Source organism: Mauremys reevesii, linkage group 5, assembly GCF_016161935.1.
Source record: "Mauremys reevesii isolate NIE-2019 linkage group 5, ASM1616193v1, whole genome shotgun sequence".
Lineage (NCBI taxonomy): Eukaryota > Metazoa > Chordata > Testudines > Geoemydidae > Mauremys > Mauremys reevesii.
The window spans coordinates 60,672,768-60,700,141 of record NC_052627.1 but is presented as its reverse complement, the minus strand read 5'-3'; the positions used below and the strand labels follow the sequence as shown (position 1 = coordinate 60,700,141).

The window sequence follows — 27,374 nt, the reverse complement described above, 5'->3', positions numbered from 1 at the left end:
AAAAGTTTTTAAGCAGAACACTGTTTTAATTTTGACTCTTGCACCTGATTTTTGTACTACTTTATACGCATTTTCCAGTTAGAAATTGTTAGTTCAAGTTATTTTAAATTTGTATTTTTGCTTTGTTTTATAAAAGAAAATATATTTGAGCATAAATTACGCAATTTTTTTATTTGAAAACCAAATGACTACAAAATAATATTATAAGTGTTCCATAATAGGCTAAAAAGTGTTCTGTGGCGAAAAAAAGTTCAGGAAACGCTGGTCTAGTTGGAGACTAACCACGTTCAGACTGAAAAAAAAATTGCTAGGGCACACCAGTTAACGTTATCCATTTCTCTTGTTGAAATATGTCACAAAAGAACTCCTCATGTTGGTCTGAAGAGCATGAGAGTATATTGCCTGGTAAGCAGTAGTCAGTTTGGAGCAGCATACACAATTTGTGAACTTTTAACAAGATCTCTAAAGCTTACGTGAAGAGATTATAAGTAATAAAATATTCTGGAAAAAACTATTCTTGCCTTAGATATTTTTGCTGGGATTTTGGTGAGTTCTTTTTCAAGTTAGGTTGACAAATGCTTTCAGGTTTTTTTTTAATTAATGTATTCAAATAAGGCCACCTTTTAACAAAAGTTAAGTAACTTTTTCAGCTATAAAGCCATAAATGCTGTCTGTTCAGTTGGAACAATTGTATATGAGCGGAGAAATAAACAAAACAAGAATCCTCATTTTTCACCAAAAAAGGAAACAAAAACTAATTTACTGAGCACAAAGCAAGAGAATTTATTGTAGCAACATTAAAACATTCAAAAATCTCCTTAAGTAATACTTTTCTTTTTAGGGCAAATGCTGAAGTATGTTTATCTGAATGGGAGTCAGACTCTCCCTAAGTGAACTCCTACATTGTAAGCAGTTAATCCATCCCATACCTGCACTACAGTCTACATGTAGACCATTACTGTTGATGCATGGCTCCAGATTCTTAATCAAAGAATTTACAGTATTTATGTAATGACACCCTCTAATGATGGTAGGTCACATATAATTTAATTGTTAATTAAACCTATCAATGTATCAAATAGAGAATGTACACGAGATGAGGCTGAATGAGTAAGGTTTTTGAGGTGCTCTGTTTGAGGGCAGAGGAAGTAGAAAGCTGTTGCTTTTCCTTCTCTGCTAGGCTATGTCTATACCTGCAGAATTTTTGCGCTGTAACCGGTGAAAGTAAAGCGCTGGTTTGTTTACTCACTTAATTCCTCAGGCGTCAGAGAGTGTTTACATTAGCAGCACTTCCATCACTGATGAGAGCAGTGCTCTAGGGCAGCTATCCCACAGTGCAGCTCTCTCCAGTTTGAGGATGGGTCTTGGGGGGAGTGGGTGATCGAGGGGCATCCTGGGTCCCTGCACAGACTCCTCTCCTCAAACACTGATCAGCTCCAGTAGCTCACCATTGCTCCAAGCAGGGGATTGTTTGCTCCCTGGAGCAGGCATTGTTACCTGGCCAGATAAGTGAGCACTTGCCAAGAAAACAGGAAGGTGAGTTTCAAAGTTCCCGGGGCGTTACAGGGGGAGGGGTGGATGTCTGTTTACCTGGAAACAGAGCAGCAGAGCTGCTGACTAGAGTGGTCACCTAGGCACTGTGGGATATCCTCCTGAAGTCAAAAGCTGTGTAAACAGGAAGAACGTGGTTTTGCTTGCACATCACCGCAAAAGCATCACCGGTAAGAGCTGTATGCCTCTTGGGGAGGTGGGGGGTTTTTTTGCGGTGAAACTTCTAAGTTTCACTGCAAAAAGTCATTGGCAAGTGTAGACGCTCCCATAGTTTTTGCGCAAAGAAGGGACTTTTTCCACTTTAAATGCCATGTGTAGACTTAGGCCTGGTCTACACTAAGAAGGGGGTTCGAATTAGGGTACGCAAATTCAGCTATGTGAATAGCGTAGCTGAATTCGAAGTACCCTAGTTCGACCTACTCACCCGTCCAGACGCGGCGGGGTCGAACTCCGCGGCTCCCCCGTCGACTCCGCCAACTCCTTCTGCCGAGGTGGAGTACCGGAGTCGACCGCGGCGCTTCCGGAGTTCAAACTATCGCGTCTAGATCAGACGCGATAGTTCGAACTCCAAAAAGTCGAACTCTCCGCGTCGAACCGGCAGGTAAGTGTAGACGTACCCTTAGATTAGGTTACTATTTAATCTCAATAGGCATTTTACCAAGCCTGGAAAATAATTATTTTAGGTTTAATCTGATCAATTTAAACAGTAATAGGCTAAGGTCTATTGTACATCAGATTTGGCAACGACAAGATATTTGATAAAATACCTTAGGCTGTATAGATAGTCATTTAAAATTTAATCTCTAGTAGAGGCATGTATTGTACTGAACTACTGTTTATCAGATCACATCATAATTCATATAGTGAACAAATGTGACAAACAGCTCCTTTTTCTGTTACTGCACTTCAAAAATTGCTTACCGTATTTTAATTACTATTAATTTTACATTGCAGCAATACCCGCCAAAACCCCAATGAGAATCTGGGCCCTATTGTGCAAAGCACTGTCTAAACTCACAGATGCAGTCCTTGTGTTAGTTGCTTACATTCTTTCAGATTATTTGCACATAACAGTCTCCTCAGTTACACCTGGATCAGGACCACGAACCTGACACTTTGTTGTCATCTTTGCAGTGTTAGATTTGCCTTGTAACCATTTAGAAAAAGGCATTTTTCTTCTATTAAAGAAAAATATTTTTACCATGGCAAGATTTTTTTTTAAGCTTTCAGCAAATCCTGTAAAAATATTAATTCAATTGTTCTGCTAAAGGTGTACTGTCTTTCACAATTTCTAGTTTGCTTTTACTTCTTTCATTTCCTGCCTTTGCCCATCTCCTCTAGCTTTCCCATCTTCACACAATTTAGAAGACCATCACTGTGGCGCTTAAACTCTAGCCAAAGGTCAATATATGTTGGTCTACCTCATGATATTTGGATAGGCCAAGAAGCTTTTGTATCAGCTGCAATTTCACTTAGGATGCCGTATTATGAAATTTAAGAAACAGCCAAAATGTAAGGAGCAAGTCAAATAAATGATCAGGAGGAGGAAGGGTATATATGCAGTTTGGTCTTCAGTCTCCACAGGATAAAGGAACTAGTTCCTATCTGAAGAGCAATGACACCCACACTTTCTCAGAAGAATAAGTACACTATAGTCACAAAAAGACTAATCTCCTGTTCCAGCTGCTCTCACAAAGACCTGAATCTACTGCATGGAAGTGCAAGCATAACAAAAAAAGATGTCGGGCTACATCACATCAAGTATGTCAACATATGAGCTAAAGGGGTAATTTCCAGCTTGTATAGACATACTTGTGCTAACTCTGATTGAGTTAGAGCACTAAAAACAGAAGTATAGCCATGGTGACATTACAGGTGGGATTGACTAGCCATCCCAAGTACAATCCTGTCTGAAACCCTAAGTATGTAATTGGTCAACTAGCCACTCTTACCGCTTGCACTACAATGGGTACACTTCTACTTTTAGTATGCTAGCTTGACTGAAGTTAGTGCAAATATATCTACCTAAGATGAGAAATTAGTGTAAGTATGTCTACCTCCACCTCTAGTGTAGACATGCCCATCCCCGCTGTAATTCTTCAGATCATGCTGTCCAGTCACCTGAACATGAACTCCACAGGCAGGCTGAAGAAAACTCATATTGTGAACTAAACTTGTCCTATAGGACATAGTTTGATCTTTATTCATAGATATTTCTATGGAACTCCTCCACTCAGATACTACAGTAGTGAGTTTCTCACATTCATTATTTTAGTCTTACAATGCCCCTATGAGGTAGAGAATTACAATTCCCATTTTTACAGATGAGGAACTGAAACACAAAGGACCTGATTCTTCTCTCACTTACACAAGTTTTACATCAGTGTAGCTCTATTGATTTCAGCAGTCACTCCTGACTTGCACCAGTATTAATAAAAGTAGAATCAGACCCAAGGAGATTAAAAGATTTACCCAAGGTCACAGAGGATTAGAATCCAAATCTCCTGATTCCCAGTTCACTGCCTTCACAACAAGACCGCTAATTTAAGTTAATATATTGTAGTATTTATAAACTATAATGTTTGCAGTGTTGTTGTAGCCATGTTGGTCCCAGGATATGACACACACAAGGTAAATGAGGTAATATTTTTAATTGTCTCTCTCATAAACTCTCTTTACATTAAAGTGTATATGCAAAGACAGGAGTCCTAGAAATCTATTGGGAGTAATCTAGTGTTTCAGTAATTACTAGAAAGGAAGTATTTTAAAATTAATCTATGATAGATGGCTATAACACTTTTTATAAAGCTCATGCTCCAAAACATCTGTTAGTCTATAAGGTGCCACAGGACTCTTTGCTGCTTTTAGAAAAATATACTTTTCATAAAACTCACTAATAGATTTTGCAGCTTTAAGGCCTGATTCTGTTCCCAATGCAATCAATATTATCCTTCCATCAACTTCAACGAGAACAGGATCACACCCTTAAGCTCTTACCTTGACATTTCTTTTGGGATAAAGGAAGAAAAATGGTTTCAGAACTGGAGACCTGGACATACAAAGCAACAGATATAATGAATATAAATAGAAACAAATGCAATGTCAGATTATTCATCTTTAAGAACATTCGGCATTTGAAAATCCACAGTATAGGAATTAAAAGTCATGATCAGAAATGCTTTTCTGAGCTATTTTGGTGTATCTGAAAAGCGTAGTAACTCCCTAGAAATATAATGACTGAAATGCCTTATTTCTTATTAAGAAAGTGAAATAAAAAAGGGATGGAAAAGGGGCAAGGCAGCTTTAAATGGTATCATTAATATGCTTATAAAACCAAGGATGACCAATCAAAATTCATGTACCTTCTGAATATCTGTCCAATATGGTATTGTATTTTGCAGGTGGTTAGAGAAAACTGACACAAATATATGCTCAGAGTATATTTATGATAGTTAAAGATAGTACTCAATCAGAGTACCCTGACCTTTCTGAGGCGTTTCTACTGTGACTGTTCACAGTTAGAAGTAACTGTTCTCATGAGTGAGAGCAGAAGTGTGAGTTTGTACATTTAAAACAAAGATTTAAGTCATCAACAGAGTTTTAAATATGAAAAAAATACTGATCCAAAACCAGTTTATAGGGATGCTCACAATTACTCTAAAGCTAATCTACTTCATAGCTTTCAACTTATGATTGCAAAAGGAGACTGTTTTGTAAGCATAAATGATCTAAGTGCAGTTCTTAGCTGGTTAAAGAGCCAATTCCAGCTGAAACAAAGTTAGCACAGTTTTCCTTATGGCTCACCTAGTATAGATGTTGCCACTAAGACCCTGGATAGAGTCTCACCTGAGGTAAATATGGTGTGACCAACAACCACATAGAGAAGTCTGCTAATTTAACAAGAATTTTGCAGTATGACTGTTATCTTGTGACTAGTAGTAGACATAACACAAGACACAACTGGACTTTTTTTTTTAAAAAAGGATACTATATGCACACAGTAAAACAAGGGAAGATCAGAAGTGAACTTACACTCTTGGACGTCCTCCAACAACTGCAGTAAGACCAGGTGCTAAAAATGGAAACAAAATAAAACAGGTTAATTTCTTAATAGATTTTTTCCCCAAACAACTGTAATTCAGATATTACTACACCCTGAACCCTTCCTATGATTTCCTCTTACAAAATTCTCGGGAGATTGTGTGTAATAACTCCCTAGAAATATAATGACTGAAATGTGTGTTACACCAGACATATGAAACAAAAATGTTTTTATGAAATTGATGAAAGAAATTGCAATTTTCATAAAACATCTGAAATGGTTTACAAACATTCATGAAAGTCCCTAATCATAAATATGAATTTATTTTCAAAACCAAAACATATATACATTTGATAGAAAAGGAACAAATTATTTGTTAAAAAGACAGACAATTTTGAACCAAACTGTAGATTGTTTAATGCAAATAATTGTTATCCTTTTTATGAAAATGATTATAGAATTGTGAATAAACTTTTGCTATTTATTTTTTGAATGACTGACATCGTGCATACATAGCATTGGTAAATTATAGTCATATGCCACAGGGAAATGCTTTACTGGTTAGTTTTTACCTAGAAATCAATCAGTAAAGCATTAGTAAGTAGAGTCCTTAAAGTATGTCTGCACTGCAGCTGGGAGCAAGCTTCCCAGCCTGGACTCATGCTAACATGTTAAATATAGCAGGGTAGATATTAGGTGCAGCGGGTAGGGTGGGTCCGAGCTTGGGTGTCTAGCCTGAGCCTCCATCTATGTCCCAATGGCCACACAATTACTTTTAGTGTGCTAGTGCAAGCCCTACTAGCACAAATCTGCCTACCTGGGCTCAGAGGCTTGCTCCCGGCTGCAGCGTAGACATACCTTTAAAGAACTGTGAAAAGCAACATGTGCTTTGGTAGATTAATTTCAAAGGCATGCAGCAGTATATTTCAACATAGTCTTTACATAACAGCATCCTCTGAAGAACAGTAGAGACATCTGAGCACCTTTCAAATCTCTAGTTGCTTCCAAAAGAAAGCTAGTACACCATTTTTAGACAGCTAAGCTTTCAGTTTGGAACTTCACTTACTTCTAGCACATTAGCTGAAGTTGATTTCTATGTGGTTATGATTTAGGAGGCCTGTGACAATGCCATCCCTAATGGCATCCCTCAATTATATTTACGAGTAAGAATTCATGGATTCCAAGATTACTATGCTAGAAAGGAGTACAGCAATCATCTAACCTGATATCCTATATAATACTGGCCACAGGACATCCATGAATTCATGTTTGAATTACAGTGTTTCAGGAAAACATCCAATCTTAAATTTAAAAATTGCCAGTGATGCAGAATCCACCACAAGTCTTGGTAACCATTCCTGTCAAAAATTGTGCCTTATTTCTAGTCAATGTGTCTAGCTTCAACTTCCAGCCATTGGATTTTGTTATATTTTTGTCTGCTACATTGAACAACCCATTATCAGTTTTGCTCCCCATGTAGGTACTTACAGACTGATCAAATCACCCCTTATCCTTCTCTTGGTTAAACTAAACATAGTGATAAACTCCAGGAGCTCAATCTAAGGCAAGTTTTCCTATCTGCTAGTTATTCTTGTGGCTTTTCTCTGAACTCTCTCCATTTATCAATAGCCATCTAGAACTGTGCATACGAGAACTAAACACAGTATTCCAGCAGCAGTCGCACCAGTGCCACATATACAAGTAACATTACCTTCTCACTTCTACTCAGGATTCCCCAGTTTATACATGCAAGGATCACACTAACTCTTTCGGCCACAGCATAGCACTGGGACCTCATGCTCAGCTGATTATCCACAAGGACCCTCAAGTCTTTTTCACAGTCATTGCTTCCCAAGGTAGACTCCCCTATCCTATAAGTATGGCCTAAGTTATTTTTTCCTAGATGTATAACTTTACATTTGGCCACAGTAAAATGCATATTGTTTGCTTCTACCCAGCTTGCCAAACAATCCAGATTACTTTACATCAGTTACCAGTACTCTTCATATTTACAAGTCACTCCGAACTGAGTCATCTGCAACCTTTATCAGTGATGATTTTGGTTTTTTTCCAGGTCATTGATAAAAATGTTAAATAGCTGGGGGGCCAAGAACCAATTCCTGTAGGACCCCAACAGAAACACACCTGATGATTCCGTTACAAATACAGTTTGATTTAGCAGCCTCCTGAGCTGCCTCTTTAGCGCATAGTGACAAAAATATATCCTATATTTAGACCCATTAACTGACCCATCATGAAGTGCTGATCCCAGACAGGATCAGCTTTCTCAAATATGGAACAAGCTCATCCTCAAGTAAATCTCTTGGAATATTCCTGGACAAAAATCTCTGTACTGACAAAAAGATATTGTCCCGAGTACACACGTTCTGGAGGAGAGACCACCATGCTTCCTCTGTATCCACTAGTTACATCAATGTGTAACCTGTTCCTTTCAAGAGTACCTTAACTTTTTCTTCACCTTGCTCTATACTACTCTGCCACCTTGGTCTCCTGTTTATCTCTCTGCATGTGTTGTCTTGACATAAAAAAAGCACTATTGTTCTGAACATGTGAGACTTTAGGGTCTTTAAAGTGTTGAAGCGCTGCCAACAGACCTTCTTTGTTAAATTCCTTTACAATGTCAATAGGTCTTTTATCTAGATCACTGTGTGCAACTAGCCCCACAAGGTAAACCCCATCTAGTTTTTCAGCAACTTGCAGTTGTAAACCAGCATCAAGCAAAATCTGGAAACACTTAGAATGGGCAAATGTAGCAGAAGTATCCAGGGGCTCTTTAGTACCATTCCCATTAACATGTTCAGTAGCCATGTTTCCAGATACACCTCTGCCCCGATATAACACTGTCCTTGAGATCCAAAAAATCTTTCCGCGTTATAGGTGAAACTGCGTTATACCGAACTTGCTTTGATCCACCGGAGCACACAGCCTCGCCCCACCGAAATGCTGCTTTACCGCATTATATCCGAATTCATGTTATATCGGGTCGCGTTATATCAGGGTAGAGGTATATATGTTGGTGTGGGGGAAATGCCAAGTAAAACAGGCTCAGGGTGCAGCTGGCAGCTCTGAGTGCTGAGAAGCTGCCCTCTGTGCTTCCTTGGTGTGTCCAGATAATGTGCTTGAGCTGGAGTAAAATGGCCACCATTCAAGTGCTCATGTTGCTGCTGGCACCAATCCCAGCCCCTCCCTCTCAGCACAGAGGGAGGATGCACGTATTTCCTGTGGAAATAGGAAAGGTCTTTTCTACAGTTCTACAATCGCTTCAAGAAATCATGAAACCTTATTTGCAATAAACACAGCTCAGTTCAGAATTGAATTCACCTGTTTCACAAAAGTCTGTTCAAAGGATGGCAGTTTAATGGTTCTCAGTGATAAAGTCTTTGTTGTAACTACACTGTATGTAATACCCAGTCTGATCAGCACTTGATTAATACAGTAAAACTGATTTTTTAAGAAGCGCCTCACCCCTGACTTAGAGATAATTCAGGGAAGAGGCAAGAAATCAAATCTCTTTACCTATTCATAATACTAAAGAGTCATCGCGTGATGCGTAGTGCATTTTAACTTGCAAAACCTGTTGTGGAAATTTGACTAAAAGCAGCTCAGCAGCAGCCACTCATTTGTTTTCACAAACTTCAAATTTGGTGTACTTTGAATAAAACTCATCTGAGTATTTTAATTTTGACTCAAATGCATTATCTTTCGTGTATTTCTTCGAAGACTCTACTTCCTATTTATTTATATTAGATAGCTAAGGAGCATGTTGTAGCAGATGGATATATGTCTATATTAAATTGTAATCTGCAAATGACAATGCAACTGTCATTTTGAAGAATGTGACCTACATTTTGAGTATATAACTAGCTGCCTAGTGCTACAAAAAACAGACCAAAGGGACAGCTTACAATTCCTGACACCTCTCTGAAGGGCTAACACAGGAGTCATCAACTGTAATTGTTTCCCAGTCAAGAGGTTCACCCCTGGTTTTGCCAGAGAAGAGCTGGGCTGGATGAAAGGGGTTTTTGCAGTTCAGACTCTATGGAAGCTTGGACTTCCTGGCTAACTAGCTGCAGTTGATCAGTTGGTCACATGGCAAAGGGGACAGAATCCTTATTTAAAGGCAGGATTTGCTCTAGACTCTCTTTTTCACTGTCTGACCATCACCTGCCAACAGAAGAACTGCAGGAGGCAGGAAGCCCTACTTGCCTGACACACTGACTGGTCTAAGACTCACAAGAAGTGAACATAAACATAGGAGACAGAGCATTTAGGCTTTTGTAGTTTTTCTTAAAGATTTGTATGCTTTAAAGGTAAAATGTACTGTGCTGAAGAAACTTGTGTATGAAACTTGTGTTCCCTACTTTACCTGCCATGCAGTCCTCAACTAAGGGGAGGGATAGTTCAGTGGTTTGAGCATTGGCCTGCTAAACCCAGGGTTGTGGGTTCAGTCCTTGAGAGGGTCACTTAGGGATGGGGAGCAAAATCAGTACTTGGTCCTGTTAGTGAAGGCAGGGGACTGGACTCAATGACCTTTCGGGGTCCCTTCCAGTTCTATGAGATAGGTATAGCTCCAAATTAACTATAAACTACAGAGCCCATGGTGAGGTGGACCTTTGGGGGCAGCATGCATAAGTGACTGGAAAGGCTGGACGGAGGGGCTCAGCACTGGTTTCAGTTTTATTAAAAATATGTATTATATCTTCACTAAAAATGAATTTAAAAATATGTATGGGGGGAGTCATCAGTGCTAACGAGGCCAATTCAACTCTGTTGATATTCACCCCTTCTTGTCAACTGTTGGGAATGGGCCACATCCACCCTAATTGAATTGGCCTTGTTAGCACTGACCCTCCACTTGGGTAAGGCAACTCCCATCTTTTCATGTGCTGTATATTTATACCTGCCTACTGCATTTTTCACTCCATGCATCAGATGAAGTGGGTTCTAGCCACAAAAGTTTATGCCCAAATAAATTTGTTAGTCTCTAAGGTGCCACAAGGACTCCTCATTGTTTTTGCTGATACAGATTAACACAGCTACCCCTCTGAAATGAATTTAAAGTATATTGCACAAAGAAGTAGAATTATCAGGCAGCATGTGAAGCAGTTTCTTACTCATATTATATTTAAGCTTGTTTGGACGATCCAATTTAGATACAGTTCTGTACATCTATTTGTCCTATGTTCTGCCAAAAGCAGTGACTGGCTATTGTAATCACGCTTACAATATAGAAGAAGGACAGTTATGTTACTGCACAACACTTGGTTAAGGCTTTTTCAAGATGGCAAGAATATCACTTGTGTTTGAGAGCTATCTGCATTTAATAATCTCTACACAATGCACAGTTTAAATTAACTAACTTCATCAACCTATCTGTGGATTGTCATATGGACAACTTCCTGGAAGGATAATTTTTAATTAAGGATACCAGATTTTGCTCTGAAATCAATGTTAACTTCCTGAAAAGTCTACAAAGAAAACTTTTCACTAGCATGCTCTCACACAATTTCATTTGGCTTCCTATAACCAAGCAGTTCTCTAACCATTATCAAGAGAATAACTGACCAAAGAGCAACAAAGTATGCTCACACTTTGGAGCTAAGAGCTCCTGCTATTCCAAAGCTGTTTGCTACACTGGTTTTACAAGGTCCAACCTACACCCTACATCTTTCTCTATCATCAGGCCCAGGGGAATCCCGCCGCCCCAAGCAGGGTGGCATGCCGCGGGGCGCGCTCTGGCGGTCGCCGGTCCCGCGGCTCCGGGAGACCTCTTGCAGACATGCCTGCGGAGGTTCCGCTGGTCCCGCGGTTCCGGTGGAGCATCCGCTGGCATGCCTACGGGAGGTCCACCCGAGCCGCGGGACCAGCGGACCCTCCGCAGGCATGTCTGCAGGAGGTCCACCGGAGCTGCGGGACCAGCGAACCCTCCGCAGTCATGCCTGCGGGAGGTCCACTGCTCCCGCGGCTTCGGTGGACCTCCCGCAGGCATGACTGCGGAAGGTCCGCTGGAGCCGGCTGCCGCCCTGCCAGCAAAATGCCGCCCCAAGCGTGCACTTGGCGCGCTGGGGTCTGGAGCTGGCCCTGATCAGGCCTGTCTCAGTAGACATTGTAGAATATAACTGCAGAGCAAATCTACAAATCCAGATTTTAAAGATTCATTTATTTTAATCCTGGGTTCTCCATAGCCATTATTTATACTAACATTAATGAGTATTTACCTGGAAGAATTTAACTATAATTTACTTTACATATAAACCAATATTTAAATAAAAGATTAGATTATAATTATTAGGGTGAGAAGCCTAAACAGATAATGGTTTATGACTAATGATTCATTATTTGAATTGCAGCAGCACCCACTGCAATCAGGATTAAGATCTCATTGAGCGAGCACTTAAACACATGGGAACAGTCTGTCCTCCTTCCAAAGACCTTATCTTAAAAAAAAAAAAAATATAGAAAAAGGATATAGAGAGCCAGTCAGAGCTTCCCAGTTGCTCAGTTGTTCCAGGCTCCCTGGCAGGCCACTGGTAGACTGACCCAGAGCCAGGGTTCCCAGCACGGCTGAGCACAGAACAGTTAATTCCATTTCTTGGAGAATTTCAAAAAAAATTGCTTTTTGTTCTAATTCAGTACAAAACCAAGTTTCAAATGGAATGACTGTTCTTTACCCAACTCTAGATACAACAGAGAAGCCGAGAGATGGTTAGCAAATGTCATGTACTCCTTCCCATATTGTAGAAGCAGTAGCAAGGGAGTGTGTCAGCAGGGGAAAAGGTAGGAAGGAAAAGGTTTTGGTACATTGAGGGGGGGGGAAAGGAGGGAAGTGCAAGTAGGCAAGGGGCAGAGGAGGAAGGAAATTTGGAGAGGAACAGAAATGAGAAGGGCTCATAGCAAAGAACTAGTCAGAACAGTATGTCCAAAGTTCAAACTGACAAAAGCTGAGTCTGTTGCCAACACCACTTGTAATCCAAGGGGTTCTGAAGATAAAGGTATGGCCCCATCTGGGCCTTATGCTCTACTTTGGGGAACAGTGTCCTTTACTCTCAGGACTGTGTCTGTCCTGGTAGTCCAGTTTTTCTTCCCAGAGACCATGTGGCTGGGGGGAAGGGAAGCCATTAGGGCTTTATATCCTGGAGATGGGGGTCATCTACTCAGGCCCAGGTCTAGGGAATAAGGTGATGGGAAAAGCCCTTTCCTCTGTGTGGGGAAGGAGAGGAGAAAAAATCAGAGACAAAAGTAGAGTGCTCTTCCTCTCCATAACCCACTTCACTAATTCCAATTTCTTACTTGCCAAATGATAGAGAAACTCAGTGTCCTTCTTGACTTCTTCCCACCATATCAATGTATGCAATAATGTCCGTACCTGACCTTATCTTTACATTAGCCGACATACTTTCCCGTGTCCACATTCCTGCCCATTTCAATTACTGCAATTCTCTATTTGTTGGTTTCCCTAAATTTCTTTGAACCAAACTCCAGCATACCTAGAAAATAATTAACAACATTGTCTTGAAAACCCACTGAGATCAGTTCACTTTGGCCATAAGTTTCAGACAAGTTAGGCTCCTAAATCTATATTTATTAATCTATAAATTGCATGTTTTCAGAAATGTCACGCACTCACAAATCCCACTGAAGTTAGTAGGAGCTGCAGGTGTACAGCAGCTTCGAATATCAGGGTACTTATATTTAGGTGCCTCAGTATTGATTTAGGCACCTAACTTTAGGCATCCAGATTTGAAATTGTTGACCTTCGGTCCATATTGACCTTCATGGAATTTCATACTCTCTAAAGAATATAGTTCTTTATTTGCTTATGTTTGTTCAATTCCTTACACAATCTCACCTTATCCACTGGCTTCATCACTCCCTCTAGCCTACTTTCAATTTTCTCATCCATCTTTCCACTTATTGATGGAAACTGAAGCCAATACTGTCCCTTTTCTAGATAACAACCCCTCAACAAACTCTGTCTCAATATCTTAATCTATTCCAGCCGTACCTAAAAAGCAACATCTCATCTGTCTGATTTTGGCTTATTGCCTTAAGTTTCTACCCTCTTTAATTTACTTTGTCAGTATATAAGCCTTGGTTATTAATGACTACATAAATATCAATTTATATTTTGTGCAAATCTGTATTTTGCAACAGAATAAGGCATTTTGCAATACTTAAATGGTGGGTGTTAGATTATTTTGTAAAATGCTTTAAGGCTAAAAATAGTTATATACAGAAACAATGCTTTGAACAGTTAATATTTCATAGCAGATTGAAACTTCAAAGGGTCTCACAATGTAGCTATGACTCTTGCCATGCTGACTTACCTTTTTTTGATCTGACATTCTTCCTCCTTCATATTTCCCTTGGAAGCGAAGGGGCTGAACCAAATGTTACCAATGAACTTGCAGCATATTTTGGGGACTGACATTCCTTTGTAACAAACTGGTTTTGATGCATTATCTTTTTAAAATACTAAGCTACAGGAATCTGAAATCCTGTGTTCTGCAGTGAACAGCACTTATGTTATAATAATACTGTACAGCACATAAGTATAATCTTTGTTTATTGAGATCAATTATATGTTCTTAATTGTTCTATTCATTTCCTCTACATTCAGCAGATAAAACATCCTGTGGGATATTATCCTCTAACCAACATGGGGACTGGAGTAAACTTACAACTAGGACATTTCTTGAAGTGTCTTCCAACACACTTATGAGATCAGTCATAATATTTACATATACTCAAGCACTTTGAAATCTCAAGCTGTATTAACCAGCTGTCATTTTGGTGTCAAACTCCGGTCACTTTAATGTGAAATAAGGGTCAGCACTTGATTTTTTGCTATTAGTAAAATATTTCTAAGCTACTGAACTCTTATTAAACCACAAAACCTTAAGAAGAGCCTGTATAAGTGTGAAAAATTGTTGCTCTCACCAATAGAAGTTGGTACAATAAAAGATATTCCCTCACCCACCTTGTCTAGCTAATATCCTGGGACCAACACGGCTACCACAACACTGCATACAACAATGTGCCTTACCGACACTCTTAAGAACTCTATAGTGCCATTTTGTTAGTGCTAGTATATGAACAAGAAAACAATTCAGACTAAAAAACTAAACAAATAAAACCCAAATCAACTACAACAATTATTTAACTGTTAATGGTCTGACTTAAAATCACTATGATGACATTTTCAATTAATACTAAAAACCTGTCTTTTTCCTTTTAACAGAGGTCTCAGAGGTCTCAAATAAAAGCTATTGTTCTCAGTTCCATAATTACTGGGCGAATTTCTATGGCCTGTGTTTGGAAGATCAGGCCAGATGGCCATTAGCCATTCAGGCTTTAAAATTTATGAATCTATGATCCTAGCCTCTAATAATGTCATCACTAAATTTCCATGTGCATCAAAACTCTGATATGTACTTGCAAACTGCATCTTTTTCCTACTGCTGGATAGCCATCAAATTACACATTTTTGCACGTGCAAAATATCTGTTAGATTGAAAAATCTGTGGCTATATTTAAATTTTTGGCTTTATAGTTTCATCTTAAAACACTATGCCCCTAGGCCACCCAGGAATTCAACTAACACTGGAAGAATCACTAAGAAGCTACTTAAGATCTCAATTCAGAAAAGAATCCCTGTTCAGGAAGAGAGCTTAAGCATGTGCTTAAGCTTAGCTTAACTTTAAGTACATGCTTAATTCCCATTGCAGTCTTAGCAGAGGCTCTCTACTGGGAAAAACCACTATATAGTTTTGAAATTCAAAAATATTTTGTTTTGTAAAAAGAAACTAATACTAGAAATATTTAGATGAAATGTAAAATATTTAGTGAAAACATTCTTTGTTTTTTAACATCCCCCTGCCTTTTTTGTAACCCAAATATTACAATACTGTATTTAAATACATGAAGACAAGTAAGTGAAGTTGATAGAAATTATTTAAAAAAAATAAATTTACTGGTCTCTTAATTTAAAAAGCAGAGGAAAAAAAGGAATAACCAGAGAACACATGGTAAAAAGTAAGGCAGGGTTTAAAAAAAATTCTTTCAGGTTTAATAATCTCGGGTGTTAATAGTCATATGTAGATAAGGGCATTGGTTTTGTCTTTATAAACAACATTTTATTTGACCGCAGCCTTTTAATCTCAATAAGATCAGCCTCATTCAAATCAAATTTGAGCCAGTGTATAAACTGGCAAACTAAACTAATGCTCAACTAAAGAGTGCAATAAAGAAGTTTCCTTTTCAACAGAGAAAAAGGAGTAACAAACCAGTGTCTAACTTCTTCAATATATCACTTATCCACAGATTATAATTTCAAACTTTTCACTAAACTCAGAAAGAATCTCAAATTTAATTTTGACAATGACAACTTGTATTTAGGTAGCATTACTGATAAAGGATGTTTGCATCTGCAAACACTCTCTTTAAAGAAACATTAGGCTTTAAAAATAAAGATTAGGAAGAATATGTTAGGAATTAGCTCTGTGGATTTTAACTCACTCGCTTTTCATTATGGAGGTATACATTTTTAAAAGGTGCTGCTCTCCCAACATTATCTTTGACAGATCTAACACCTTTTATTTATTATAAAGCATAGGAACACATACACAAGCAAATTCCAACACACAGGCAACATTCCTATAGCTTCTTCTCAGACACTGGTTTTTGCTATGGAATTCCAGTCTCCGTTCCAAATCAGCATAACTACTTATGGCACACCTGTCTTATTTTAAAGTCTCTCTATACTGATTTTCAAACAAACAATGTAAACCACCAGAGAAGAAAAAGTTTATTTCAATAATCACTTACTGATTGGAAAGTACAGTGGTTCTCTCTATTATGACTATCCATATTTTTATTGTCCCCCTAAGTCAATGTGTAGCTGTGTACTACATCCAAAAATACTGCAAGAATGTGAAGGTAGCAAAATCAAGCACTCAAAAATTAGGAAACACCAGAACTAAACAGAGTGAAATTTCCACAGGCAGCAAAAAGCACATTGCCAACACTAGGGAGATCCCACTGCCAAATTCTAAGTCCGTGCTCCAGAACATGAAGGCTTTGGAGCATCTCAACAAACTTGTTGTAAGAATTTTTAAAAATAGATAATACAATGAATTTTCCCCTAATCTTGACCTCAAACTTCCCCCAAAAATTCAGCCATAGGCAAATACCCAGCTTTGAAAATTTTGACCTGAGTGGTTTACACATTTGACAAATTTATAAAAAAATTGAAGAGAGTCCTAAATTAAAAGTTGGGCAACTTTAACTAGGCTGCACTGCCTAGAATTTATACTACTCTCACCACTGTGTTATCTCGAATAAGAAGCACAACCAGTCTAGTGTTAGGAAAGAGGAATGGGAATCTATAATTCTGATTTCTATTCCTCATTCTAGCACGGATTCTCTGTATTAGCTGAGAAAACCATCTATACGCCAAAATAACACTTCCCTGTCTCATCAGATGTTGCAATGCTTAGTTTGTTTGCAACTAAGCATTTGTGATGAAAGGTTCTATAAGTAAAAAGTATTAATTAGGCACACAAGTGCGTGCACACACACACACACAATATAATGTAATGTCAACCTGCTAAGCAGTTGGAAATAATAAGAAAAAAAAACACTTTTCCAATTACTATTCCTTTTGAACATCTGGTACAGAGTAAATCAGTACACTCTCTCTATGTCTCCTATAAATGTGAAAAAGAAACAGGAAGAAACGCTTCAATTCAGACCAAATCACCTTTGAGTTTAATAATATAACCTTTTATTCATTTTGGCCCCAAAGCATTCTTATTTGTTACCTTTTACAGTAATCTTTCTGTAGACCTGTCATCTAGAAAATATATCATTTGTTTGGCAGTATTACTGTAGCCATTACTCCTCCTCCTGTCATATAAGACTAAGTTTCCTTCACTTGGTTTATATCACAGGATTCTAGTCTGGGTTTAATATATGGGGTGAAATCCTTTCCTCCACTGGAGTCAATGACAAAACTCGCATTGACTTCAATGGGACCAGGATTTCACTAATGGACTTTAAATCTTTATTAGTTTGTCTTATCACATGCTGCATTTAAATTGTTGCCCTGTTTCCGCAGACTGGATAGCACAATAACCCATTGCTTGTCTCTGCTACTTAAAGGAATAAAGTCCTGTCCCTCTTCAGATACCGGTTCTCTTTTGATATCAAAGTTCAGTAGAGTGCAGGTAAGAGATTTTTCCTGTGAAGGCTGAAATATCACTCCTTTGCTTTATTTTCAAGCACTCCTAAGATTCCAACATTACCTCTATGAATATGACACTCAAAGTTCTTCCTGAGTCTCTTTTTTTCCACCCAGCTATTCTAAAACAGCCCCTTGAAAATGGTTGATGCTTTAGAGCAGGGGTCAGCCACCTTTCAGAAGTGGTGTGCTGAGTCTTCATTTATTCACTCTAATTTAAGGTTTTGCGTGCCAGTAATATATTTTAACGTTTTTAGAAGGTCTCTTTCTAGAAGTCTATAATATATAACTAAACTATTCTTGTATGTAAAGTAAATAAGGTTTTTAAAATGTTTAAGAAGCTTAATTTAAAATTAAATAAAATGCAGAGCCCCTTGGACCAGTGGCCAGGACCCAGGCAGTGTGAGTGCCACTGAAAATCAGGTTGCCTACCCCTGCTTTAGAGTTTTTGTATTTTGAGACTAATCATTTTTTTCAATCTACTAAATTGGGCTGAAACACCCTCTATTTTTCCCTGCAAAGCTGTGCAGGCATCATAAATTATAACATTTTAAAAATCATTAAATAAAACATTTATTTACTAGAATTCTATTTGATTGAAATGGTTATCAGCAACAAACAACTGGAGTTAGGCAGGTGAATGATTGGAAATCCGAGGTCTAGGTCCTAAGATAACAGCTCTCCTTTAGGTATCTAAAAACTTAAAATCAGAGTGTTTTCAAGAACATAGTATCTACACAGGAGAGTGGAATATAAATGTACATCCTCATCAAGGAAATAGTTAATTTGAAAGTGGCATCAAGCCAAAACTGTGGATCTAAACACACCCATATTTTGAAAATGTTTCAAATCTGGATATAGATTCAAATTTTGCAAATGGCCCTATCTTTGCAACCAAACGCTTAGATTCTGGAGTCTGAGCCTCTTTGTAAGTGAATTACAATGCCTAGGACCAGAAACCTCTCAAGTAAACAATAACAGCTACACTAATTGCTGCTTAGGTCTACCCAATGCCCAGCACACCTGCCTTTTAAAGGCACAAATCATATACAATTATGTAACCAATTGCAAATCAAAAGACAGAAATTAAAATCCTCTACCAACTTGAACATTCCTATATAAATTTAATAGAGTGTCATCATCTTAAAAAATATTTTGCATTGAAAAGATTTTTTCAGCCATTTATTCCAGTGTTGCAAACATTTAAAAAAGACCCCAAATCATATTGGATTGCCTAAACTAGCATAGTATAGAGTATATTATTTGTATTACTATAGTGCCTACGAGCCCTAGTCATGAATATTAACACATGCCCTAAAGCAAGTCTTTTTCTAACACAGTGACGTCTTGTTCTTAGCTGCAGTTAAACAATTAATTGCTTTGCAGTCTTACCAGATGGTCATAATGCACCATTAACAAAAACAACAACAGAAATATAGAGCACATCTTAAATAAATCAAATCTGGAAGTGATAATTCTGAAGATGTGCCGTGCCTTGCCCAAGCAATAGTCTTTACACAAATATACACAAAGAAATATGAAAAAGTTTTCACCTACTTCCAAATAGATATCACTACTGTACACATACTGGTGACCACTAAGCAAACCCAAACCACAGTAGAAACTCTAAATGGTAAAACCTTCCATTAGATTAAAAATAAATAAATCAGATAATAGATGCAAAACCAATAATTAATTATCTTTACAGCATCCAAATGTTTTAGACTATTTACAGTAGAAACAGAAAGACATGGTCCCTGCCCCAGAGAGCTTACAGAGTAAGTTTAGATGTGCCAAGTGGGAACAACACACTAGGAAGGCGATAAGGTCAGGATATAAAAATAGGGCTGTCAAGCTATTAAAAAAAATTAATCACAGTTTTAATCACATTGTTAATAAGAGATACTATTTAAATATTTTTGGATGTTTTCTATATTTTCAAATATATTGATTTCAATTACAACAGAATACAAAGTGTACAGTGCTCACTTTACATTATTTTTATTACAAATATTGCACTGTAAAAAGAAACAAATAGTATTTCAATTCATCTTATACAAGTACTGTAGTGCAATGTCTATCATGAAAGTCGAACTTACAAATGTAGAATTATTATTTTTTTACATAATTCCCTTCATCTGAGTGAGCCTTTGTTAATTTTGTTTTCAGTTAATTGCAGGCGTTAACTGCGATTAATAGAGAGCCCTAAATAAAAGACATTCCTAGTTTATCCAAATGAACTCAATACCATTCACACATCAAGTGGAGATCTTACCACATTCTCCTTTTTCCTTTTGGTTATTAGATGTGTGCCCCAAAGACTTAAAGTGAAGAATTTTAGCAATATCTGAATCTTCCTTCTGAGCTGCCAAAAATGTCTTCTTGTGGAATAGGCTTTATAGTGGCTTAAACGCCCATGGAGACGTTTTCAATTGCCAAAGTGTTGGTAGCAGTTGTTGTCCTTCATCAAAAGATGCTGATGACAAGCATCATGTCTTGTGAGTACAATCGTGGCTGAAAAGGCCAATGCGTAAGTGGCAGTCCTTTCCCACACTGAGTGTGTATGTAGCTTGATACAAAGAAGGGATCAGTCTGTGCCTGCTGAATCCGCTACTGTTTACAATTCAGCCTCAGTGCCTCAAGATCCATACGGTGATTAATTTCGAACTGAGTAACCCCATCATTGACTGCTGCTCATCAGTGTGATCTCTGTTGCTAACAACTCCCAGCAGCTGGCATCAACGTAGCACTGCTTCAAATTACGCTTCAGTGTGTCCTTGAAGCATTTCTTCTGGCCATCTCCTATGCAGTTATCTACTTTCAGCTCACTGTACGGCAATTGATTTGGCATTCTGGTGTCATCCATCCTCAACACATGACCAGCTCAATGTCATTGTGATGGCTTCAGTCCCTGTGAAATGACTGTTTCAGAGCCCCATTACTGGTAACTTTATCCCACCATTTGATGATGAGTATGGCAGGCAGATGTCAGAAATTGACCTTATCTAGAAGCTTGATGTGATGCCTGTAGCAGGTCCAAGTCTTGCACCCATCCAAGAAACTGGACAATAGAACTGTTTTATAAACCTTTCAGCTTTATTTGAAGCTTAATACCATATTGCTACCAGTCTGCCAAATGATGAACTGGTTCTGTTGATGCAACCTGTCAGCTTCTTGTCTATAGTAGTATCATTCGACAATGTGCTACCAAGATAGCTCAATACTGTTGCAGACTTCTGCTGTGTTGCTGATGGTGACATGTGGTTTTCTGTAGGGTTTCCATGGAGCAGGTTGATAAATGACTTCTATCTTTCTGACTGATTGTCAGCCTGTACCTTTTTCCAGACTATAAATCTTTCCATAATCAATTGCATCTCTTCTTGAATATGTGCCTCTAGAGCAGTCAGTGGCACATGGCAGCTCATGAACAAAAGAACTCAAAGAGCTTCATAAAAGATCGCAGCCTGTTCAGGTTGAATAATTTTCCAGAGGATCAGAAATGTATCCTGAAACTGGCATTCAGGTCTTTTGTAGCATCATCCAACACTGCTGCATAGCAGAGACTGAACATGGTTGGAACCATTATGCAGCCCTGCTTAATTAGTGATAGGGAATGGGTCAGACAGAACACCATCTACATAGACTTGTCTCGAGCATTCTGTCATAAAATAGCCTCAGAAGGTTGGCACATTTTTCAGGACAACCAAACTTATGTAATGGTTACAAAATTCCAGGTCTGCTGAAGACAGTGTAAAGGTCCTGTTGCTATTCTCTGCATTTTTCCTGCATCTCACAACATCCCAATATCACGTCGGCCATTCCTCTTGCTGGCCTGAAATTATATTGTGATTCTGATAGCACATGGTTAGCGATGTTGCATAACGGACAATCAAAGAAATACTCTGGCCAGAATCTTTCCAGCAATCCAGAATAACGAGATACCATGGTAATTGCCACAGTTGGACTTTTTACCTTTCCTCCTGTATATGGTGACAATGGTGGTATATTTGAAGACTTATGGTACACCTTCAGTAATCCATATATTGAAAAAGAGTCCATGCAATCACCTCAGTAAGGTTTCACCTCCATACTTTGCCTCTTTGGTGCATTCTGTCATTTTTCTATATCAAGGGACATTCTGAATAAAGTATCTGCCTCCATATTAGGTTTCCTTGAATGATATTTAACTTTGAAGTTAAAGCTAGTTCTGCAGCACAGTGGTCTGAAAGGTCAGCCTTTCAGAATGAAAACATATGTTAAGGGGTTGTTATGACTGTAAACCCTGAAGGATTGTGCATAGTAGAGGTAGTCATGAAATTTGTCAGCTACAGCCCATTTCCAAGATAGAAACACTTCCCTTTTTGAATGAAGGTGAAATTCTTCTCATCTGCAGTTACTGTTCTTGACCCATAACAAATGATTCTCAGTTTAACTTCTTGACATTGTTATAAGAATACATCTAGTTCTTTATTGGAAGCATCAACATGTAGGATAAAAGGCAAGCCAAAACTGGGATAGGACACTATTAGTGGCTATATCAGACAGTCAGTCAGCTGGTTTAAAACTCTTTGATGTTGCTCAGTCCATGTACCAACTGGCTGTTTGAAGGATATCCATCCCATGACTCCATCAGCTCTAGAGAAGGCATGGCACTCCTCTTTCAGCATCTGCCGGGCCATTTCTCTTTGCATCTCTGATAAATGGCTCAGGTTCATTGCTGGTTCATACAGATCTCGATCATCCACTCTGCTTAGAGGCACTTCTCTTTATTGATCCTTGTACTTCCATTTCTCTCTTTTGGCACTAATGCCACCTGTAAGGGTTTTATTTGTTGAGTATCCATTGGAATTTCAGATTTAATCTGATGTAAACTTCCCAGGACAGTTCATCCCTTCAAAATAATGTCACATTTTAAGTGGTAATTCACAAGGATATTTAACTAGCAAGATGGTCCTTTAGGTATTTTGACTAGTGTCTCTCACACTCTAAATCCTCAGACCACTGAGCAGCAGCATCTGGCTCAAACACTTCTGTTAAATTTTCAGTACCCAGGCCTGCAGGAGCCCAACATGTTATACTAGTGGTTTTTCCTTCAGAGATAATGACACCCTGTCTCCCCATTTTAACCATGCACAATATGTCTGAATTGTTGTTTCTGATGTTCACAAGAGCTTCCATTTTTGACATACCAACATGAGAAAATACACATTCCACATTGTTAATAAGGCTAGACGCCTCATAAGGTGAATTGCAGCAATCATGTTTGACTATCTGCTTAATAACACCATAGCCAGCGATTACGTTCTCTAATTTGTGTGGACTGACCGGCACAGGAACAGTCTAGATGTCATAATTTTTGCTTAAATTAAAACTGGACTTCAATCCACTCTTTGTAAGGGATTTGATTCTATTGGCTGCTCTAAAATCAAGCCCATCTTCCATTTCCAATAACATCAAGCTTTCTAAGGTGTGTTCATGGGAGATTATCATTTTACTCCAAGTACTTAAAGTAACATTTGGGAATGCCCTTCTCAAGTAAATGAACTGCTGTGGTATTAGAGGTATGAACTGCGTAGTCTGTAAACAGCCTCTGCTATACTCAAAAATTCACAGCAAGCAAGGGTTTAAGTTAGGTCGTCAAAAATTATACACTTCCTGCCTGGCAAGAGGAAAGAAGAAATTTTGTTTATAGCCCCAAAGTATTCTGAATTTGCATTGTTCTTAAATATGGTTTAGCAGCTGTTCTGCAGGTAAGACAACATATTTCCTGTATACATACATTCTCCAGGATGCTGTAAAAGGTCAAATGTTTCTTTTATAAAGGAAAAACAACAACAATCGGATGGTCCAACTCACACTGCTTAAGTTTCCATCCAATATCTTTGCCTGTTTCTTTTCCAGAAGCTCTGGTAATGAAAGCTGTTAGGAGGCCCGCCAATCACCCTGGATCTCTCTGACAATCACAGCTCACTGTTAATCTCAAAGATTTTGATAATATACACATTCTATCCTTACTTCAGTATCCTGAGTAACTCAGCATTCTGGCCTTTTTTATTCTTTGGAGAATTATTTGAAAGAAGAAACTGCAACATTATAAAACTCCAAGATTGCGGCCTGCAAACAGGGTTTTCTTAGACAATAGTTGTTTTAGATGATAAGAGACTCAGATTAAGAATTTGGAAAGACAAGTATAAGTGCATGAACTTCAAGTCTTATAAACATTAAATTATTTTAAAATGCAATCAGCCTTTCTTCATTCAATGAATAAAAGACAGAGAAAGGTATTAAGGAGACAACGTACATAGTCTATCAGCTGTGTTACATTGCTGGAGGTGATATTTATTAGTTTTTCATTCCATTAAACAATGGAAACATTTAAACATTTGAAATAATGAGTTCATGTCAGTTATATCTGAATTCCTTGTTTACAAAATTGTATGTTTGAAGACTTTAATAATAAAATAAGTAAATACAATATTTTTCCCAAACAATAAAAGGTTACCTTATTTCTCTATTTTTTTTTCTGGAAGCAAACTACATCTGCAAACTATTAATTATCCCTAATACTTGCAAAACCTTTTATATCATATACAGGAATATTTCCTTATGAGTCCTGCACTGTGTTCTAACTGGCAGAAAAATATATTATTTGCAGACAGTGACCACACACTGACCCTGCCTCTGTAAACACAACTTTAATATCAACAAACACTGCATTACCCATATCTCCACACCACTGAAAAGGCAACAAGAAATTGTACAGTATATTCACATGCACAAATATCTAATTTTGAATGCACTGAAAACTAGGGTTGTATTAATCATTCAGTTGCAAAGTAAAAAAAAACCAAAAACCTTGATCAATATTCCAAAGTTGTCATGAAAATAGAAATGTTTTAGGTTCAGCTCATATAATTAAAGTTTAAAAATCCATGTATTCTGTAAATCTGATCTATTGCAAGTTACCTGGAAGTAACTGGATGTTTTGGATAAGCTCTACTTCTTACAAGTAAATCAGCCAAACAGCAAAATCCTAAATTAATTAGTAAAACAGGCTCTGCATACTGTAACTATATGACCTGCCTGATTAAAACAAAAATAAGACTAGTTAGCAGCCTAAATAGACAGTATCAGTATTAAAGGAAAAAATCCACGTACACCTGCTGTTACTACATAATGGAATCTGAAATACCGGACTTTTAAATTCAAGTGAGAAAGGGAGGGTAGATTTTCAGTAAATAAAGCCCTATGTAAAAGAGTGCATCACTTTAAAGCTAGGAGTCTCTCCAGCATTTACAAAAAAAGTAACGATTATAGGGATCACCTGAGCTGCTTTTCAAAAGCAGAACTTTGGGGTTGGCTGGTGTCAGTGGCAACTCATGTATAGAGAGTGTTGGTATGCAAAGCACGCAGCTACGGGTGCATATGCGTGTGTAAATATATATATATATATAAATATAAAACACAGCATAGGTTTTCTGTATTCACAATTCTTATTTAGTAGAAGCTTCAAGAAGTTCTGTACCACCCCTGTGGCCCATATGCAGACTGTACAGTCAAGGTCTGATAGAAGGCAAGCTGCGGGGAGTGAGTGGGGTTTGGGGTGTTGGATTCACTGCAAGGGGCCAGCGGCTGGGACCCCAGACCAGCAGTAGGCTGAGTGGCTCATCCTGCAGCCGGTCTGGGGTCCCGGCCACCGGTCCCGCTCAGCCCGCTGTTGGCCACCCATCCAGGCCAGCAGTGGGCTGAGGGTGGGCGGCAGCCGGGACCCCGGCTGGCAAGGGGCCGGTGAACGGGACCCCAGACTGGCAGCGGGCTGAGTGGCTTATCCCACTGCTGGTCTGGGGTTCCGTAATCCAGGCCGGGAGCAGGCTGAGTGGGGCCGGCGGCTGGGACCCCCACTAGCAGCAGCATGCCACTAAAAATCAGCCCGCGTGCAGCCTTTGGCATGCGTGCCGCAAGTTGCCAACCCCTGCTCTAGGAGTTACTCATCTCCCGATACAAATGTTATTTCACTAGCAAAATGGCAGTATTTAATTCAATTCTGCTAGAAAAATAGCGAAAGTGATATTTGTGAGTTTTCTAAGGATGTGGTGTAACAGAATAAAGATATAGCATATAGCCGTACAGGTGTGTGGGAAGGCAATAAAAAGTGGAGGGGAAGAAAAAGGACGAATACCCAGATGAGGAGGGCTCCCCAGCCAGCAAACTAGAATCCAGGGTGGATAAAAATCAATGATTTTTAAAAATAAAATTTTTTTTTAAAAAGTTGGATTTATTTAAATCGGATTTTTGAGGGAAAAATCTATCTAAAGATCGTTTTAATTAAGATACATATAGCTCAAAGATAATTCATCACAGAATAGGGATTATACATTCTAATTCTATAGCATGAGACAATATATTCATGTAATGTTTATGAAAAGTTTTGTAAAGGAGTTCGAATAGTTCATGGATTAGGGACCCAATCCTATGGGGTTCCACAGGCTTCTGTATAGATTAACCTAAATAATCTACACAGAAACCCATAGGATTGGGTCCCTAATGAAACCCTATCCCATGAAACTCAGTGCTCAGTCTAGAAGATACCATCAGAGATGCTTAGTTTTGCAGTTCTCAATCTGTGGATTTGTGTTTCCAGAGGTAACATGCTTGTTAACAGCAAAAATGTTTTAAAGAAAGAAAGAAAGAAAGAAGTGAAAAATAACAGACCTCAACCCTATTGTCCCTCTGCAAATTTGTGTGCACAGAGTCAGTCCCTTACCTCTCTCTAAAAGTGCAAAGTTTCAAAAAGTTAATTGAATAGAAGATTGGTGGAGGCAGAATAGATCTGGACAAGGAGAAGAAATCTGGAAATAAATGTGAGAAGGGAGGGACAGGCAGCAGAAACAAAAGTGAAACTGTTTGAGCAGCATATTCCAGAAGGCTTGAGGTCTTTCTGAGTGTAGCCTTCATTGATTTGAGATCTACCATATCATTCTCTCACTAGAAGGGAAAATGGCAGCAGGCTGTAAAAGAGACCCAGTTGGGGAATATTTTAATGAAGTTCCTCTACTTGTGGGTAAGACAGGCATGCGTGCAAAATGCAAACAGTGCACAAAGAAATGCAAGGCCTGATTCCTGAATGAAACAGCATCATGAGAAGTGTCCCTTCTCAGGAGGAAGCTGCGTTGAAGATGATGAAAGGAACATGTCTGAACATGCAGGATCTTCAGGTTGGTAAACTTTTTTATTTCATACTTCTTTCTTAAGGACTGCCTGTCTTCCTACTGGACTATTCTTGAATTCTCATGTTTGAGCAAAATATATAGTTGTTACTCTATGGGTAGATGCAGTTGTGATGAAAAATAAATCACTGAAATAAGCAGACCTTCCTTTTACAATTTCACCTTTAAAGTAGGTTTCAGAGTAGCAGCCGTGTTAGTCTGTATCCGCAAAAACAACAGGAGTACTTGTGGCACCTTAGAGACTAACAAATTTATTAGAGCATAAACTTTCGTGGGCTACAGCATCCGAAGA

The 27,374-nt window shown here is 38.5% G+C and overlaps 1 protein-coding gene across 6 annotated transcripts in view; it reads right to left on the bottom strand.

Moving 5' to 3' along the window:
• The window catches only part of LOC120406932, a 106,365-nt gene that overhangs the window by 30,327 nt on the left and 48,664 nt on the right, over window positions 1-27,374 (bottom strand). For all 6 annotated transcript variants that reach the window (XM_039542157.1, XM_039542159.1, XM_039542160.1 and 3 more), the window contains 2 exons: window positions 5,584-5,623; window positions 4,549-4,600 (listed from right to left, as the gene is read on the bottom strand). In XM_039542157.1, coding sequence (XP_039398091.1) covers window positions 4,549-4,600; window positions 5,584-5,623 — 92 coding nt within the window. The remainder of the gene's footprint in view (window positions 1-4,548; window positions 4,601-5,583; window positions 5,624-27,374) is intronic.